This window comes from Stegostoma tigrinum, chromosome 19 (genome assembly GCF_030684315.1).
Source record: "Stegostoma tigrinum isolate sSteTig4 chromosome 19, sSteTig4.hap1, whole genome shotgun sequence".
Taxonomy (NCBI): Eukaryota; Metazoa; Chordata; class Chondrichthyes; order Orectolobiformes; family Stegostomatidae; genus Stegostoma; species Stegostoma tigrinum.
Window position 1 is genome coordinate 5,519,898 of NC_081372.1, and position 19,386 is coordinate 5,539,283.

The following is a 19,386-nucleotide window of genomic DNA, read 5'->3' on the forward strand; positions in this document are numbered from 1 at the left end:
AGGTTTGAAGTGATTCTGTGCCTCTCACTGCAAATAGCATGCAACATAAAAATAGTCTGAATGAAGCCTTTGAAATCTATTATTTCCTACTTCGATTAATTCTGTTTGAAGTAATCTAATCAGTTTAAAAATTAACAAGCACGCCAATTGCTGATGTTCTGGTGAATGCTGAACTCGTTCTCAGACTTCTGCAACAGTTCCTTTTGTACATTGAGTTGAAGGAATCACATTGCAGCTCAGAATGAAATAACCGAATCAGTTAAAGAAAACATTTTGTCTAAACTGCAGTATCTTTAAGCAATGTAGTTTAGTCAAATAGGAGCCCAGCTAAAGGTACGCTAGTCCTATTGATTCTGCACTAGTTTACATGACGTATGCCAAAGGTCCTTTTAGATGTTTAATTTTCCATAGTGTCTCTCTTGGTTCTACAGAGCTGGCCTGATTCAGATTTTTTTTGGTAGTGCATTCTATCTAGGCAGAAGAGATGAGCTGAGAATTGGATGCTGAGGATACCTGATTGGAACTGGAACTTAAGTGTTGGTTTTAAATAAAAGATCAAGCTACTGCAGGATTTATTTTTGGTAATAAAGCTACAAGAAGACTTCAGTGAGATAGTAGGAACTGCAGATGCTGGAGAATCTGAGATAACAAGGTGTAGGCCTGAAACGTCAGCTTTCATTCTCCTCTGATGCTGCTTGGCCTGCTGTGTTCATCCAGCTCTACACCTTGTTATCTCAGACTTCACTGAATTGTGTTTAAGAAATATCTATTTACATATATTTTGTAGACTTTATTAATAGCTCCATTTTACTTTGGGAAAAATTCTTAAGCCACCAAATATTATGAACATTGGTGTAGAGATTTAACACTGTTAAAAACCTGTTCAGGTCCTTTTACATTTTTTTTCAGTAGGCTTTCCACATTTAAAACTTTTCTTTGAATATGTGCTGGTGTTTTGCCAAAACGCACCAGCATTTTTAAACAATTTAATTTGGTAAATGCTGTTCAATGTTTTTCAGTGGAAGGCTATAGAATATAAATTACAAGCAATTTATCATAAGTATAAAATTAGTTTGTTTACTTAGTATATTTTATCCATGCCTAGACTGGTTTCTCATTTTATACAGTGCTGTGGATATGTAGAGTGCTGATTATGAATTTGTTGGCAGATTTATGATTTGCTGCGATCGCTGTGAAGAATGGTTCCATGGTGACTGTGTGGGAATTACAATGGCAAGAGGGCGCTTACTGGAGCGCAATGGGGAAGACTATATCTGCCCTGATTGTAGTCCATCTTCAAGCAAAGGCTCAGGAACCACAGTAATGAAATCTGGTCAACAGGAAAGTAAACCATTGCTGGCAAGCAGCAATGACCCCAGCTCAATAGTCGAGAAGCGAGAGGGAAACTCTCCCACTGATCAGGGAATAAAAGGCAGGATCGAGAAAGCAGTCAATCCAAGTGGCAAGAAGAAAATTAAAATCTTCAAACCGGTATGCTGTTTCAAAACTGTTTACATGCACTTACATGATTTGCAATCTATTTGGGTATATTATTTTGCTTCACAATGCAAATATTGTTTCACCTTTAATGAAGTGTACATCTCATTATAGTAGGGGAGGAGTTTGTATGTTTCAGAATTCCCATACACCTATCATTTTGCACCTGTTTTGGGCTTCCAGTTGATAGCTAAAAAAGTGATGTACTTTCTTTTATTCCTTCTTGGGATCTGGGTTTGTCACCCTCCCTAGTTGCCCTTGAACTGAGTGGCTTGCTAGACCATTTCAGAGCATAGTTAAACATCTAACACAATCCTGTGGATTTGAAGTCTCATCTAGACACAGCAGATAAGGATCGCAAATTTATTTCTATAAGAGACGCAAGTGCTCCAGTTGGGTCTTTACAATAATCATAGTTTATATTCTATATGTATTGATTGCATTTCATCTTAACCAACTGCTGTGATGGGACTTAGTCCATGACCCAGTACATTACCCTCTGCTTCTGGGTTGCCGTGCTGGTGATATTGCTACGTCAGCATCTCCTGCTTTCTCCATATAAGTGTAACAAATGGCCCAAAAAAAATGCTGTGCGTAAACACTTTTCTTCTTGTAGACAATTTGAAAAACATTTCCCTATTGTCCTTGACAAACATCGCACCCTATTTGAGATTACAACCCATACCACAAAGTTGCTTGTTGCTTCCAGTGGTTTCTGTAGCCCTGCTTTGTTGCATGGTAACTTTGTGTTGCCATCACCTGGCACTTATCTCAATTTTTGCAGTTTTCCAAATCCATTACCAGTAGTCAATCTGATCCAGTGATTTGAGGGTAGATTGGCATGAATTTTTAAAAGGATGCAAGATGCACATCTTTGACGAGAGATTTTTCTGCTTTTCTTTACTCTGAGAAGTTTCTGCTCGTGTTTGTCTTAATTGGGGATTACTTAAACTCTCCTACAAGGCAGATCTACCCTATCAAAACCCCTAAGAAAGCTGCTCGTTTCAATAAGGTTGTGCCTCATTCTTGTAAATTCCATTGAATTTAAACTCAACCTCATCAACCCCTCCTTGTATTCTCAGGCCGCCATACCTGGGATCAACCAAGTGAGCTTTCTGTTGACTGGCTCCAATGTCGATATATCTTTGCTTAAATAAGGGGCTGAAAAATGCTCACAGAATTTCAGGTGTGTCCTGGTCAGGGCTTTGTATGGTTTCAGCAAGAATTTCTTATTTATGTACTTCATAGAACATAGAACATTACTGCACAGTACAGGCCCTTCGGCCCTCGATGTTGTGCCGACCAGTCATACCGATCTGAAGCCCATCTAACCTACGCTATTCCATATGCTTGTCCAATGATGACTTAAATGTACCTAAAGTTGGCGAATCTACTACTGTTGCAGGCAAAGCGTTCCATTCCCTTACTACTCTCTGAGTAAAGAAACTACCTCCGACATCTGTCCTATATCTTTTACCCCTCAATTTAAAACTATGCCCCCTCGTGCTCACTGTCACCATCCTAGGAAAAAGGCTCTCCCTATCCACCCTATCTAACCCTCTGATTATTTTATATGTCTCAATTAAGTCACCTCTCAACCTTCTTCTCTCTAATGAAAACAGCTTCAAGTCCCTCAGGCTTTCCTCGTAAGACCTTCCCTCCATACCAGGCAACATCCTAGTAAATCTCCTCTACACCCTTTCCACAGCTTCCACATCCTCCTCATAATGCGGTGACCAGAACTGTACGCAATACTCCAAGTGCGGCCGCACCAGAGTTTTGTACAGCTGCAGCATAACCTCATGGTTCCGGAACTCAATCCCTCTCTTAATAAAAGCTAAAACACTGTATGCCGCCTTAACAGCCGTGTCAACCTGGATGGCAACTTTCAAGGATCTGTGTACATGGACACCGAGATCTCTCTGCTCATCTACACTACCAAGAATCTTACCATTAGCTCAGTACTTTGCCTTCCGGTTACTCCTACCAAAGTGCATCACCTCACAATCCCTTTGAATTGAAGGCCATCATTCCATTTGCCTTCCCTATTACCTGATGAACTTATATGCTAGATTCTTGTGATTTCTGCAGGAGGACTCCCAAATCCCCATGTATTGTAGTTTTCTACAGTACTTATTGATATAAATAGTATTCAACTGTCTAATCTTCTGGCCAAAGTGCAGGCTACAAGAACAAAACAAGTTGCTGGAAATGCTCAGCAGGTCTGACAGCATCTATGAAGATAAAAATCAGTTCAAGTCTCCGTTCCGGTGACCCTTCCTTTGAACTGCGAGCTGTGTAACATCAAATTTTCGTGCATTATATTCCACCTGGCATTTTCTGTTCGCTCACTTAACCTGTCTATATCCCTTGTCAGATTGTTTGCATCATCCTCACCACTTGTCTTTACACCTACTAATGCATCATCCTCGAACCTGGCTATAGTACATTAAGTTTCCTAATTTGAGTGGCGCTAAAGTTTTATTCACTGCCTTCCTGAAAGTGCTTCCATTTCCAACATTGTTTTCTATTAGTTAGCTACTCTTCTATCCATGCTGATACCTTCAATACACTAGTCTGTTACTAAGTATCTTAATGGGTGATACATTCATCAAATGGCTTCTGGAAACTCAGATATATTACATCTGTTTCTTGTTGTTTGTCTTGCTTGCTACCTTCTTAAAGAATTCCAATAAATTTGGCAGACGTAATTTCCTCCTTGTGAAGCCATGCTGCCTCTGCTTGATCATAACATGTATTTCTAAATGTTCTGTAATTACCTCCTTTATAATAGACTAACGTCCTATGTTCTATTAAAATGTTGAATTTGCAGTTTGGATTATTCCAGTAAGATCAATCAGTCTACACAACAGGCCAAAAGGCCTGTACTGTGTTGTACTGTTGTATGTTCTATTTTCTTTAAAACTGATATTAGGTTGACTGGCCTACGGTTACCTGTGTTTTTTCTTGTCTGCTTCCCTTTTTAAATAAAGGTGCTACATTGGCAAAATCTAAAGGTTCTTGGAAATTTGCTGCCAGTGTATCCAGATCTTTGCAGCTGCTACTTTTAAAATCGTGGGAACATATTGGTCTTCAGCCCCATCATTTTCCATAAATAATTTTTCCATGTCAGCAATTGTGTTTATTTCCTCTCCTCCTCCTTTTGCTCCATTCTCGCCCTCTTTTCCCCCTCGTCTCCCTCCTTCCCCCTTCTGCCTCCTTGCTTCCCCACCCCCTCAAACACTCCCAGCTCCCCACAAGTTCCTGAGGGTACCGTCTTTATAGCACAATGTTATTGTGTACGTTTGTTGTTTGGGATGTGTCTTAGCGTATGAACACGTGATTGATATGTCGGTTGTTTTTATTAGGCAGTGGAAATTCCTGCAGTACCAAAGTGTATTGGGCCTGGCTGTTCCAACCTAGCCTCTACTGACTCTGTGTACTGCAGCAATGACTGCATACTAAAACACGCTGCAGCTACTATGAAATCTCTCAACCAAGCAAAGGATCAGAAACAAAAGACAAAAGGAAAATCAAAGACTGAGAAGGTGACTTCATCCAAGTCCATTGCAGAGGTAAAGAGAAAGTGTAAAACTCAAATATAAATTATTGGCTATAAGGACGTTTTGGTGAGAAGTTTGAATTATATTGCAAAAAGCTATTTTTTTGAAGTAATAGTTGTCCTACAATGCAGCCCATTTGTGTTTTAGCGTGGATTTCACAACCAGGTGCTAACTCTTTGTGTATGGCTATTTGAATTTTTGACTTCAAAACCCTTGCGATTCTGTGCACTTCATCTTGTAATCATCAAGTCTGGAATAGAAAACCATTGCAAAATGATGATCGTCATTCTTGCTAAAGTAATGTTTGCAGCTGTGCATCCTCAGAACACTTATTTGAATTAATATATTTTCTTTTCTGGAGAAAATCTAAGGTTCACAAGTGAACCAGTTGGATGTATTAATACCAAATTAAAGAAAAAGTACAATATGTGAACAACTTTGATGAAAGAGATTAAACTGTCCTGATGAATCCAAGATGAAAAGCTTTAACAAATTGTAAGAATACCAATTTAATGGGAATGTAAAATTATATTGTGTGAGAAGAGAGTGCTGACTTGGCAGGTGGTCTCTGTTCCTATGGACAATATTCCAGCTAGTGGGACTGACAGCTAACTACCATGCTTGTTTAAATTTTAAATCAGGCATATTACTGGTCAGCATTGCCTTGAGCAATAAACCAGTAAGTGAATGTCATCAGTTGTGTTAAAACAGGCACAATGTATGTACATATACTTTCTGTCTGCAAAAACAGGGCCCAGTGAGTTAATATATCTACTTCCATGCTCTGCTGTAAAACTGTCTGAAAATCTTAAATTGACTGTCATTGCAATTAATCATTCTCTCTGGGTTTCCAACGCACATCCAATTGTAGAATTGCATCTAAAGTTCGACACTGTTGCAAGGTTTGCAAGGTTCGGCTGTCTGAATACAGTTAGTACCTTGTTTTGAACAGCTAAAGGGGTTTACTGTTTGATAAGCTATACCAGTTAGATACATGGCATCGCATTAGCACTGAAATTCATGTCATGTTTTGCACTTTTTTGTGATAGGCAGAACATCTTTTTAACTTGAGAGCGGCATCTCGTTAGTGGCAAACTGTTGTATGTAGCATGGCAACAGCATGAGCACTTTTCAGGACCAGAATTGCTGCCCGAGGGCCCTTTGTGACTCTGCATGTTATACAGTGAAAGTGATCTCATCAGGATAGCCTTTATCCCACAGGATGGCTCATCACTACTTTCAGCATCAACCGTTCGCAGTGAACAAATGATTTGGGCTCTGTTTACATGGTAGTTGACAAATTTAATTTACAAAGCATGGACTCTAACACTTGCAGTGTGTAGACTGATCAGGTAAGGTAGTTCTGCAATCAACAGTATTCAAGAACCTTCTGTCTGATTCTCAATTTGACAGTATTTGAATTTGAGCTTGGATGGAACATGCAGCTGCAGATTCAAATATAACAAATGTATCATGTACGTTTCAGGAGGATGCAAGGTAAGTCATTTCATCGAACATGCGAATCTCATGGATTCCTGCAAAGGTGCTTGAGAGAACGGAGTTTTAATGGGGATCCAATCACACCACTTTTCTATTTGGGCATACATGATGTTAAAACTGAGCACAAATGCTCCTTGCTGAGTTTGTAAATTCAATGAACACTGATTCTTTTAATGGTGACGAGCACCACAATTGAAATGCATGGGACCTCCCAGAAGCTGTATAGCCGCACAGCTTAAAGGGAATGTTGCCCGTCTGACAGACAACACTTAATACGTAGGCGGAGATACAGTGGAGACACTTAGACCTCTGTAAAACCATAACTCATTTATTAAGCACTTAAACAAAGAACATATTTTTAACCATTAGAGATATCTGAAATACTGTTTTCCACTACCCTGATTTATGTAACTAAACCCAAATGTTATTACTTGGGAGAGTTCACAGCTGGCCAGGCTGAAACTACTCGGTTTTCTCACCTCGTGACATAGTGAGTCTTCAAAGTGTGTTTGAATGAAAGGATTCCTTCAGGCTGTTTAGACACAAGCCCCTGTTCGAGTATGTTTCTTACTTGGAATATTGCTTGCACATGACCAATTTGAACATTTTGTGCAAATGTGTGCCGCCTTTGGACTTATCCTCGGATGTGAGCAATCCCAAATACTTTGTCCAAATGTACACATTGTCTGACAGAGCCAGCAGCTCCTGGTTTTCTGTAGTTTTAACTCTTAGCCGATCTGACTGACTCAGCGTACTTCCATTCTCAAAGCAGCCTATTGTTAGGCGCCTCATCAATTCCCATTATCACAAAGATAATAAGAACTGCAGATGCTGGAGAATCCAAGATAACCAAGTGTGGAGCTGGATGAACACAGCAGGCCAAGCAGCATCTCAGGAGCACAAAAGCTGACGTTTCGGGCCTAGACCCTTCATCAGAGAGGGGGATGGGGAGGGGAACTGGAATAAATAGGGAGAGAGGAGGAGGCGGACCGAAGATGGAGAGAAAACAAGATAGCTAGAGAGGAGAGTATAGGTGAGGAGGTAGGGAGGGGATAGGTCAGTCCAGGGAAGATGGACAGGTCACGGAGGCGGGATGAGGTGGTAGGTAGGAAATGGAGGTGCGGCTTGAGGTGGGAGGAAGGGATGGGTGAGAGGAAGAACAGGTTAGGGAAGCAGAGACAGGCTGGGCTGGTTTTGGGACGCAGTGGGGGGGAGGGGACGAGCTGGGCTTTGTTATCTTTGTGTTGTCTTCACCTCCAAACAATGGTGAGCAGTACCTCCTCAGTGATGTGTTCTCAGTGAAGCATTACTTCAGTTGTGTTGTCTGAAATACCATTTAGATCATTGTACTTATCAAAACTATAGTCATAAACTGAAACAAAGTTACAAATCAGTCATAGTCTATCAAAAATACATTATTCACCTTTCCCATTTTCGTTGATGCACATAATATCAGTACAAATGAGTGAATAGTACGAAATACTACGAATTAGCTATGTTTACGTAATTCCTACCTTATAATAAGCCATTTCAAAATCTCTTCCATTTAAGGTATTTTTTGATAACTCAGACTAATCCCTGTTGTCAGTCCCTTCCATTTCTTAACTTTTGCATTTAACAAACAAAAGACGACTATCAGGTATTAAGGATAATAAATTGTAATTCAGTCATGAGGCATAATTCTCATCAACAGATAGATCTGAGTGTTCAGTCTCCAATACCAAATTTTATCCCAGAATCTTAGAGCTTGCCAGTCTCTTTCCCTCTTCTCCATGAGTTTGAATCTCCTTCTTGTGCAGAGCCCATTTATGGATAACTTCCTTTGCCTCAAAAATGACCAGAGTGCAGTGAAGTGTGGTATAGTAGGAAGTTCTGTAGCTAAGAATCAGGGTAAATCATCTGTATCATTTGGGTGGACAGATAGAGTTATACACAGTTTCTAATCGTGTTCTGGCTTAAACAAAACTTTGTGGCTAATGATCGAGGCAGAAGTTTTGCTGATTGCCACATTCTGTACATCTAGGTTACACCATGTCCTTCCTTTTTCGGTATCCTGAGGCTGCCATGACAACATTGTAGGTTTCTCCTACTAAGGGATACTTAAGAAAAGTTTGTCAATCCTGCCAGTGAATAACCAATGAGGAGTTCTCATAAGAGGCAAATCCACACTGAGTTAGCTCTTCTTCAATCGCTTCTTCTGGACATGCCCACTGGTTTTCCCCCTTAATGGCATCAGGACAAATCCACTTCCCTTTTACATCCCTCTAGAACTCTCGCATGAGTTGGTGGCAAGTTCCTTTGAGGTATTTGCATACATTATGAACTCACGTTATGGGCTGTGTCAGATTATTCCAATGTTTGGGTACATGAAGCACCGCACCAATATATAGCTGACCTTTATTATCACAGGTACTCAAGACCCGGTTGGTGAGAGTGAGACTTCCGAGGTGACGTAGGGGTATCTTCTCTCCCATCCATGTCCTTAGTTGCTAATCTGGCACCCAGTCTGGTACTCTGAGCATCTAACTGCAACATATTTGTATTAATTGTATTAACCATCAATAAAAAGTCAGCTCGTATATGTCAAACAAAATGCCGCTCTATTATTGCAAGTTGCTTCATAAACCATTCTAAATATAGTCTCGCGAGTAATCTTCTCAAGGGGTCTAACATTTTGATTTGTACTCAGGGCTACCTGTACTGCTTGCTGTCCTATCCTACCCATCTTTTCTGATCCCAGTATTCATGACCTACGATTACCCTCATCTTTTTCTGGAGGGACCCTAACTGACTGTCCAATTCTGCTGTGTCAAAGATGTTAACAGGCATTATCTCTGATGCATAGCCTACTTCTGCTAACTCTGTCAATCCCCTCTTCCTCTTTTTCTCTTTCCAATGGGTATTCACTATGACTAAGTTGTCTTTGGAGTTGTTGGTGGAAAAGCTGTTGGATTGTGCCATCACAGCAGAATGACACCTATATATTCATCAAGTTAAACACTACCTGTACATGTCTATATCCTGGCATGAGAGTAACTATCTCTTCTGTTTCTTCCAGAAGTAATCCTCTTCCCCTGTAGCTCTGAGATTTGCTACACCATGCCTCTGAAGTAGTTCCAGGAGTCTTTGTGGTTGTCAGATGAATTGTAGTTTTGGGCAGGTTGTCCTTATAAAGCATGAAAGCTGATCATGTTTCTGGCCATAGACCTAAATTTTCCTCAATCTCTGACCTTTTGGGATAACTCCAGACTTGCATTCCGCCATGATCTAGTCTACTGGACTCATAATTACACACTTTTTCAGACCCCCAGGAAATTTATCCCTGAACCGTTTAAGTCCCTAAGGATTAATTTTGTTGCAGACCATGTAACATATAATGCTGCTTTCTGGGCCACTGAGGCAAAGATTGGAAGATAGCCTTGGAGCTGTGCAAGGACAGACCATTGTGACACAAAAACCAGATTTCTTACCGTCGCATTTGTTTGAACATGTAATGTGCATTGCTAACAATCAACTGATGTTATCCTCCCATTCATAAAAAAAATCAGTCAGTGAACCCTCATTTTATTGGTATCACTTGGAGTGGGACCTGCGTTTATCCATTTAGTGAAGGTATTTACTATCACCAGGATGTGCTTCTGTCCTCCAGTAGTTGAGGATATAGGACCCATAAAGGCAATTTGTAGATTTGTCACTGCCCCTCAGTAGGCCCTGTGTGTCTAAGGGCTCCCATCTTGTTATTTTTGAGAAGGTAATTTTGGGCACATCAAACAATTTTTCACACAATGTTCCACATCTCCTTTCACTTGTGGCCACCAGCTTACCTCTTTTAACCTTTCCAAGGTGTCTTCCAACCCTTAGTGCCCATATATGTCCTTACATCAATAAATCATCTTGATTCCTTTCTCTGTCTGGTACCACAAATTTCCCTTCACGCAGTATTGCACTCTTTTACCTCTAAGCCTTTATGTTCCTTAAATCCCTCTGACTTCTTCCCTTCTAATGTTTGTAATTCTTTATCCTTTCTTTGTTCTCCTGCTAAGTTGATTGGGACCTCTTCTTTCCTTTTCTTTATGCACTCCTATTTCCTAGATCTGTGGCTACCGTTCTTCTCCTGCAGTGGCCCCTCGTTTGGCTAATTTATTTGCTTTTCTGTTTCCCTCTGGTGATAACTTACAATGAGCTTTCACTTTCACCACTCCATATTCTTTCCTTTTCATCTTTTCAAAGGTGCATCTTAGCAAGGGGACAGATGGTAGGACCTTCCCATCTGCTGACACACAGCCTGTAGCTTCCCATAAGGATAAATATTCTGTCAGACTGTTGCACACGTACGTGCTATCTGAATAGGTAGTGCAGTCGGTTCCGCTACAATGCGTGTTTCTTCAACGCGAATTGGTTTTAATGCGATTGAAGAATTTAGACCACTAGTTGTAAAATGCAAGCTTTCCTTACCAGTATTGGTTATAACCCAATTCCGACCCCATTAGTTTAGAGTGGCTATTGCATAATTTTCTTATAACATAAGAATGGGACTATAGCATTGTTATCAGGACCAACTGTAGATCCTGGGGGGGGGGGGGGGGGGGGGGGGGGTATATCTGGGTAGCTCACTATATATGTCACTGCTACCAACTCAGCTGCTTGAGCACTCATGGTCTTTGGCAGCTTGATGGCTATGCTATCCGTGCTCATCCTTGCTTATCTTCTATATGGATATGATACCCAGTTCTCCATTCTCCGTCCGGTACAAAACTTTTAAAGCGTGATTTGTTATTCCCTTGCTCTTCTCCTGTTTTTGTCTTTATCTGTCTCTTGGATATTCCTTGTCTCTTGTATTCTCTTTACCAGTATTCCCTCCTTTTTGTTTTGATACAGATAGTCCCTTGGGATCATTTGCTATCACTACCTGACACTCATAGGATGCCCCCGGTAAATTGTTATCTGGTAACATGATAGTACTTTTAACCCTTTTTACCTCTATCTCGCATCTATCTCGCAGTTCTATTTTTGTTCACTGTGCCATCATTAATTCATCCATCCAACAACACTGAATGGGTGTATGCTCTGTCAAAATTGTCGATGGGCTCAACCCTACAATGTAGGCAAAATATTGTACCGCTCGGAACACTGCCAATAAATGCCTTTCACATACTGTGTACCCATGCTTTACTGGTTTAAGCATGCACAAGGCATAGGACTACTGGTCTCAACTGACCATGTACCTCTTGCAATAAGACTGCTGGTATTGTAGAGTCTGTTGCAGCTACCTCCAAGGAGAATGGTTCAGTTGGATTTGGGTTTTTTAAAGGCAGGAGCAATCGTCAAGCCTGTTTTAAAGCTATTATTGCTTGTGTGTATTCTGGTTTCCATTCCCATGGGGTATTTTTCTTCAGTAATATCATTTAGTGGTGCTACCTTTTGTGGCAAACGATCAACATGGTCTCTACAAAACCTAAATAACCCCAAAAATTTTCTTAATCCCTTCACATCTGTGGGCATAGGAAGTCTACCTACTGTTTCAATTCTTTGTTTGCCTATGTCTCTTTTTCCTGGTGTTAACACCATTCCTAAGTAACTCACTTCTTGTTGGCTGAACCTTTTTCAGATTCTCTTTTAACCCAAACTCTATTCATAGTTGCAACAACTCGTTTAAGAGCTGGTAATGCCCTTGTTTGATTCCTGTTTGCAGAAACAAATCATCAACATATTGTATCAGGCAGTCTGGCCTAGAAAAATCCTGCAACCCATTGCTTAACCTATAATGAAATATTGATGGGGAGTTGTGAAATTCCTGTGCAAAGCTGTCCACGTATAATGCTGTCTCCCTTAAAGGTAAAAGCAAATTTATACTGACACACCTTCTATCCAACAGTGTAAAATCAATTCTGAGGAAGGGTCACCAGACCCGAAATGTTAATTTTGTTTTTTCCTTCACAGCTGCTGCCAGACCTGCTGAGCTTTTCCAGCAACTTTGTTTTTGTTCTGTAAATTCTTTACTGGCCAAATGGATGAATTGTTTGTAGAGGCGACTTGTCTTAACACCCCTTGTGCTATCAGACTTTGTACTACCTTTTCTCTCTTGCTTTCAGCCTGTTGGGGAATCCATACTGCTTTTGGGGCTTTGGATCTGGGCCCTGTATATACATCTCCCCTTGCATGTGTCCACAGTCATGCTTATGTTATGTCCAGTTATGTTCACTAACTCGTGTACTATCAGGTCCTCACTCATATTGGTAGGACTGATCCACATTTCTCCCATTGTACACACTCATTCCCAAAACTGTCCTGCAGGGATTTCAGCAAAAAAAAACTGCTCTTCACTTATCCCTGACATTTGCCATATCATACAGTTCACTGGATCGAAACACGCTCCTGCTCTGGCCATGTAATCACTTCCCAGAATATGTTTTTGATTTGCTGGGAGTTTTATTAATACTGTCGGATGCATCCTCTCTACCATTTGTATCTTTCGAGGTCTGGTAACTTGTCCTGTAAAACCACTCAAGATTATTTCTGTTTCTGTTTTCCAATCATCACTATTTGCAATAAATGTGTTCAGGGTGGTGCAGGATCCTCCTGTGTCCCAAAGGAAAGTGATAGGGTGGCCTTCCACCCAGTTGTTCATTAAAGGGGTCTCTGTCCCATCTCACGTTATATCATGCATCCATATTGGAGAGGCTTGAGACTGTCATTGGGGGTTGTTGCCTCAATTAGTTGTACATAGTTCTGTGGCACAGATTGTGGTCCCTATAGAGGCAAGGGTTGGACCTGCGCTTGATTTTCCCCGTCCCTCCAGGAGGTTGGACAGTCGCTGGCATAGGGCCCTTCCTTGCCTCAATTAAAACGCTTCTATGAGCTCCCAGCCCTCCCACCACTCCCTGGGGCCGCAGTCAGAATCCTTGTCCACACCCTCGTCCTCCCTGCCATTGGCTAGGGCAGTTGTGGTCCTCTTGGGGCTGGTCCCTTTCCTTCATTTCTGCTTGCTGCCCTTTGATCTCCCTGAGGCTTATGCCCTCTCATCTCCTTCTCCCAAACTCTGACCATTTTCCTGAGCACCCATGCTTCAGTACGTGTGTTGTCGGAGGGGGTCAAACATGTCACATGCCTTTTGCAACTCCTCTGAACCATGGAACGACATTGTACGGACCCACCGATTGTTAAAAGATGCAGCTAAATTTTGCCAGTCTAGCCCTGGGCAGTATACGCTGTGGAACACTAGCCACAGCCTTGTGGCAAATGCAGTTGAATGCTCCCCTCTATTTAGCTTCCACTGGGTCCCCTTTATTTAACTTCCATGGCCATCAGTACAGCCTACTTTAACTGATCTAATGTTCCTCCTCCTGAATTTTGTGGCTCGGGCAAAGCTGAATATATAGTGGGATGGAGACACATCAGTCTTAATTTTTTTCTCCCCATTGTCTAACCCGTCTATGGTTTGCTTCTGCGGGTAGCTTGGAACAACTCATGGGAGTGACCCTCAGGCTGACAATCCCCAACACACTTGGCTATATCTCTTAGCTGTTGAACATACAAGGGATCATGTATGTAATGTCAGGTGATTGCAGTTGCCCTCCTAGCACTGCTGACTGTTGCCTCCTAGTGATTGGGGGGCTGTTGGGACTGTGGGACTTTCTCCTGCCACTCCCTGTATAGAGAAACCCCATTCCCCTGGGTGGTCCTCTCCAAATCTGGCTGCTTCATCTGCTAGCCCTCCACAGCTGACATCACCAGCTTCCTCCCATCCTTCCTCAAAAAAGACCCTAATGCATATGTTATCCCTCTTTGTGCAGGTATCTGACTTTGTAACTTTTCTATCTGCTGCATACAGTTTGTATTATCACTTGAAGTCATCTTTTGCACTTATGCTGACTTACGCACTACATTCATAGCTGTTTTCAAATCACTAGACTGTTTCTTTAAAACTTCCGTCTGCACGTGAGTCCTTTAGTTTTCTGTTCACTTTTCTCCATTTCCCTTATCGGTTTCTCACACTGCATTTGATACTGGTTCATATGCATGAGGTCTACATCTCTGGCTTTTCAAATTCCAGACCTCCTCAGTCAGTCTCTTTATCTCTTAGAACATAGAACAGTACAGCACAGAACAGGCCCTTCAGCCCACAATGTTGTGCCGACCATTGATCCTCATGTATGCACCCTCAAATTTCTGTGACCATATACATGTCCAGCAGTCTCTTAAATGACCCCAATGACCTTGCTTCCACAACTGCTGCTGGCAACGCATTCCATGCTCTCTCAACTCTCTGCGGAAAGAACCTGCCTCTGACATCCCCTCTATACTTTACACCAACCAGCTTAAAACTATGACCCCTCGTGCTAGCCATTTCTGCCCTGGGAAATAGTCTCTGGCTATCAACTCTATCTATGCCTCTCATTATCTTGTATACCTCAATTAGGTCCCCTCTCCTCCTCCTTTTCTCCAATGAAAAGAGACCGAGCTCAGTCAACCTCTCTTCATAAGATAAGCCCTCCAGTCCAGGCAGCATCCTGGTAAACCTCCTCTGAACCCTCTCCAAAGTATCCACATCTTTCCTATAATACGGCGACCAGAACTGGACGCAGTATTCCAAGTGCGGTCTAACCAAAGTTTTATAGAGCTGCAACAAGATCTCACGACTCTTAAACTCAATCCCCCTGTTAATGAAAGCCAAAACACCATATGCTTTCTTAACAACCCTGTCCACTTGGGTGGCCATTTTAAGGGATCTATGTATCTGCACACCAAGATCCCTCTGTTCCTCCACGCTGCCAAGAATGCTATCCTTAATCCTGTACTCAGCTTTCAAATTCGACCTTCCAAAATGCATCACCTCGCATTTATCCAGGTTGAACTCCATCTGCCACCTCTCAGCCCATCTCTGCATCCTGTCAATGTCCCGCTGCAGCCTACAACAGCCCTCTACACTGTCAACGACACCTCCGACCTTTGTGTCGTCTGCAAACTTGCTGACCCATCCTTCAATCCCCTCATCCAAGTCATTAATAAAAATTACAAACAGTAGAGGCCCAAGGACAGAGCCCTGTGGAACCCCACTCACCACTGACTTCCAGGCAGAATATTTTCCTTCTACTACCACTCGCTGTCTTCTGTTGGCCAGCCAATTCTGTATCCAAGCAGCTAAGTTCCCCTGTATCCCATTCCTCCTGACCTTCTGAATGAGCCTACCATGGGGAACCTTATCTTCTTTAAGCCAAGCTACCTCTGTTTGCAGCTTTAACTTCTGCTGCTGCTTTTCTGTCCAGTCTTCTAACATACAAACCCTGCAGCCTAATGGTATCAATGTGGACTTCACCAGCTTCAAAATCTCCCCTTCCCCCACCGCATCCTTAAACCAGCCCAGTTTGTCCCCTCTCCCCACTGCACCACACATCCAGCCCAGCTATTCCCCTCCACCCACTGCATCCCAAAACCAGTCCAACCTGTCTCTGCCTCCCTAACCTGTTCTTCCTCTCACCCATCCCTTCCTCCCACCTCAAGCCGCACCCCCATTTCCTACCTACTAACCTCATCCCACCTTCTTGACCTGTCCGTCTTCCCTGGACTGACCTATCCCCTCCCTACCTCCCCACCTATACTCTCTCCACCTATCTTCTTTTCTCTCCATCTTCGGTCCGCCTCCCCCTCTCTCCCTATTTATTCCAGAACCCTCACCCTATCCCCCTCTCTGATGAAGGGTCTAAGCCCGAAACGTCAGCTTTTGTGTTCCTGAGATGCTGCTGGGCCTGCTGTGTTCATCCAGCCTCACATTTTATTAACTTATTGCTACAGCTTTCTGCACTTTCTCAAAGTGCCTTTTTCCCCATTTTATCTTTTGCTTCAGACAGTTTCCCAATGCATTCCCATTCCTGTACTGATCTGATCGGTAAACTCTCAGTACTTCCATTTTCCAGCCATGTACTGTTAGAGAAATCCTCTCCAGTCTGAAACCCCTGGACCCACCATTCTCTGTGGGTGCTAACTTAGTGTGTGATAGTTCTTTTTTGTTCTTTTCACCACTAAATTTCTGCTACCTCCTTCCCTGCACCACTTCATCCTGCCATAACGTGGAGCGACAGCTCTCTTAATTTCAGGCTCAAGGCTGTGTGTTGGAAAATTGAAGTTACCTGTTCCGCTGTCAGAGTAACTTAAAGTTACTTTCCAACTCCCACCAAGGACGCCAAAATTATGTTGCCTGTCTCTGAGAGACAACACTTAATACATTGACGAAGATACAATGGAGACACTTAGAGGTCTGTAAAACCATAACACATTTATTCAGCACTTAAACAAATAACACACTTTTAGCTACAAGTGATATCTCAAATACTGTCTTTCACTACCCTGATTTCTGTAACTAAGTTCAAACATTATTAACTCAGGAGAGATTGCAGCTGGCCAGGCTGAAACTGCTCGACATCTTCACCACACCTCCTGATATAGGGTACCTTCTTACAACATGAGCCTGCAAAGAGTGTTGAACAAAGGGATTTCTTCAGGCTTTTTATATATAAGCCTCTGTGTCAAGTATGTTCTTTACTTGGAACTGTACGTGCACATGAATAATCCTGAAAGTTTTGTCCAAATGTAAGCCTTCCTTGAATTTATCCTTGCACGTGAGCAATCCCAAATGTTTTGATCAAATGTACATGTTATCTGATAGAGCCAGCCGTTCCTGGTTTCCTGCAGTTTTAACTCTTAGCAGATCTGATTCACTGAGTATACTTCCATTCACAAAGAAGCCCATTACTAGGTCTCTTATCAGTTCTTGTTATCTTTGTGTTATCTTCACCCTTATCCAACAGGAATGTTGGTGGTAACTCTACGTATGCCATGGTATGGTGCTGTACTGCAGACATCTATGGCTTCCTTGAATGGTACACTGATGACTAGGCTAGTAATTTCAATATGCAAGGTCTGTGTGAATCCTTCACCATGTAAGAGGAAAACTTGTTCAAAACTGGCTGTAGCAATTCACCCAACCATTTGGTCAGTTCTTGTTGTGCAGAATGGCTCATAGATACGAGGGGTGTAAAAGAACATCACTTTGTATGCATTGAAAAATCTACACGTACATGGATGCAGTGAGCCATGGCAATGAACCCGAACGTTTATATCATTCAGCATCTAGTTACTACTAAACAATTCTAGTAAATGGTTTTTGGTTTGCTTTCGAGTAAGATTGCCAAGTCATGCTGATTGGCAGATGCAGTGAATACAACTCATCGACTGTGGCAATGAGTTTAGCACTGTCAGTTGACCTTGCAGAGTCATTTGCTGCCTATTTCTTAGTGCAGTGGAAGACCTGTAAGGGTCACGTGCATGGTTTAAACAAGCCTGGCGTTAACTGATCTATTCTGTACAGAAATGACTACACTAATCAGTGTCCACTTTCCAAACAGTTAGCACTCTCTTCTAAAGTAGTTTAAATCTTGGTTTTCCCCTTAAATTGATGTTCTCGTGCTTTGTCCTGATCAGTGCAAGATGAAAATCTCCAACAAAGATGTTTTTCAGCATTTCCCAAGTTCTGTACTATGAATTTATTATTTGAACAGATGGTGATGTGACCAAGGAAGTCAACATTCAAGCAAATAGCTATGTTTGCCATATCATAACAATTAGAAAAACACTTGCAGTTTTAAGCAAGGTAGCCATTAGGAGTTTAAAATTGACTACGACCCGTGCCTAATATGTCTTAGAATGTGGATAATAAGGGTGCTAGGATTCAAATAATGTGGAAAAATATATTCAAAGTTCAAATAATGCACCTATTCAAGTGTATGAAGATAGCTTGCCAAGATACATAAGCTTTTTAAAATTCTAATGTTTGTTTCTCATTTAACTGAGTTTTTTTCCTCTAAGTTCTGTGATTTGTGTTTCATGCTGTACAAGGGAATACACTGTCCATAACCTTACCTATCATACATTTTCAATTTCCTTATGACCATCCTTACAATTATGCTACTGAGGGAAAATATACCAAACTTCTCTCAGTACTTGACCTTAAGTGCTCAGCAAATCTGAAAATATTAAACATGATCAGTTTGTTTTCATGTGCTCCTGAAAAGACATTCCCTTAAATCTTGAAGGCTTTCTGGTATAAAGAGGAGAAAGTGAACAATTACCACCAAAGTTTGTAGCCGACAACTCCAGCTGATATTTATTTCTGTGCAAACAAGCTATTCCATGCTATGTTCTATTTTGCTATGCTATATTTTACCTACGCACGAATGGAAAATTACTGACCTTTGCTACTAAAATAATTTGGTTCACTCACTAGTCCCATAGTCTGAAAATCCAACTTGATATAATGCAACTAGTGCTTTTGTAATAAAAACACACTCTGCTAAGGAAGCCGAGTCAGTTCTACAGTCACCTGTTTTTGGGTTTGAAATTAATGAACATTGTCATATTGTATATTGAGAATATTGCTTTGGGATCCCATGGCAAAGAACAAAGTTAGTAAGTTAAGCTAGAAATACTACAAGTACATACACAGTCAACAGCTGAGGACGTAGCTGATGCTGCCATTTCCGATATCATCCCTATGATGAGTATTTCAGCATGGATTGTTCAAGAAAATGTTCAAAATGGAGATAATTGATCAAAGTTCAAGGGTTAATTGACTTGCAGAATGTTTCCTTGGCTATTGAATGATTTAAGATTTTCTGTGAAATGATGCAGAACTGTACAAAGGACAAGGGAATCTCAACTGGAGGGTGGGGAAACCAATGGAGGTGTTTCTTCCACATGTGGAACATGAACATCAGTAGCTGGGCCAAGGTGCTTAAATACCCTTGCAAGGGTGATGATCAGCTGCCTCTCG

The 19,386-nt window shown here is 41.6% G+C and overlaps 1 protein-coding gene across 3 annotated transcripts in view; it reads left to right on the forward strand.

The window, feature by feature from the left end:
* The window catches only part of LOC125461238 (death-inducer obliterator 1-like), a 149,553-nt gene that overhangs the window by 56,161 nt on the left and 74,006 nt on the right, over positions 1 to 19,386 (forward strand). For all 3 annotated transcript variants that reach the window (XM_048549756.2, XM_048549757.2, XM_059652716.1), the window contains exons 5-6: positions 1,170 to 1,491; positions 4,866 to 5,072. In XM_048549756.2, the coding sequence (XP_048405713.2) occupies positions 1,170 to 1,491; positions 4,866 to 5,072 (529 nt within the window). The remainder of the gene's footprint in view (positions 1 to 1,169; positions 1,492 to 4,865; positions 5,073 to 19,386) is intronic.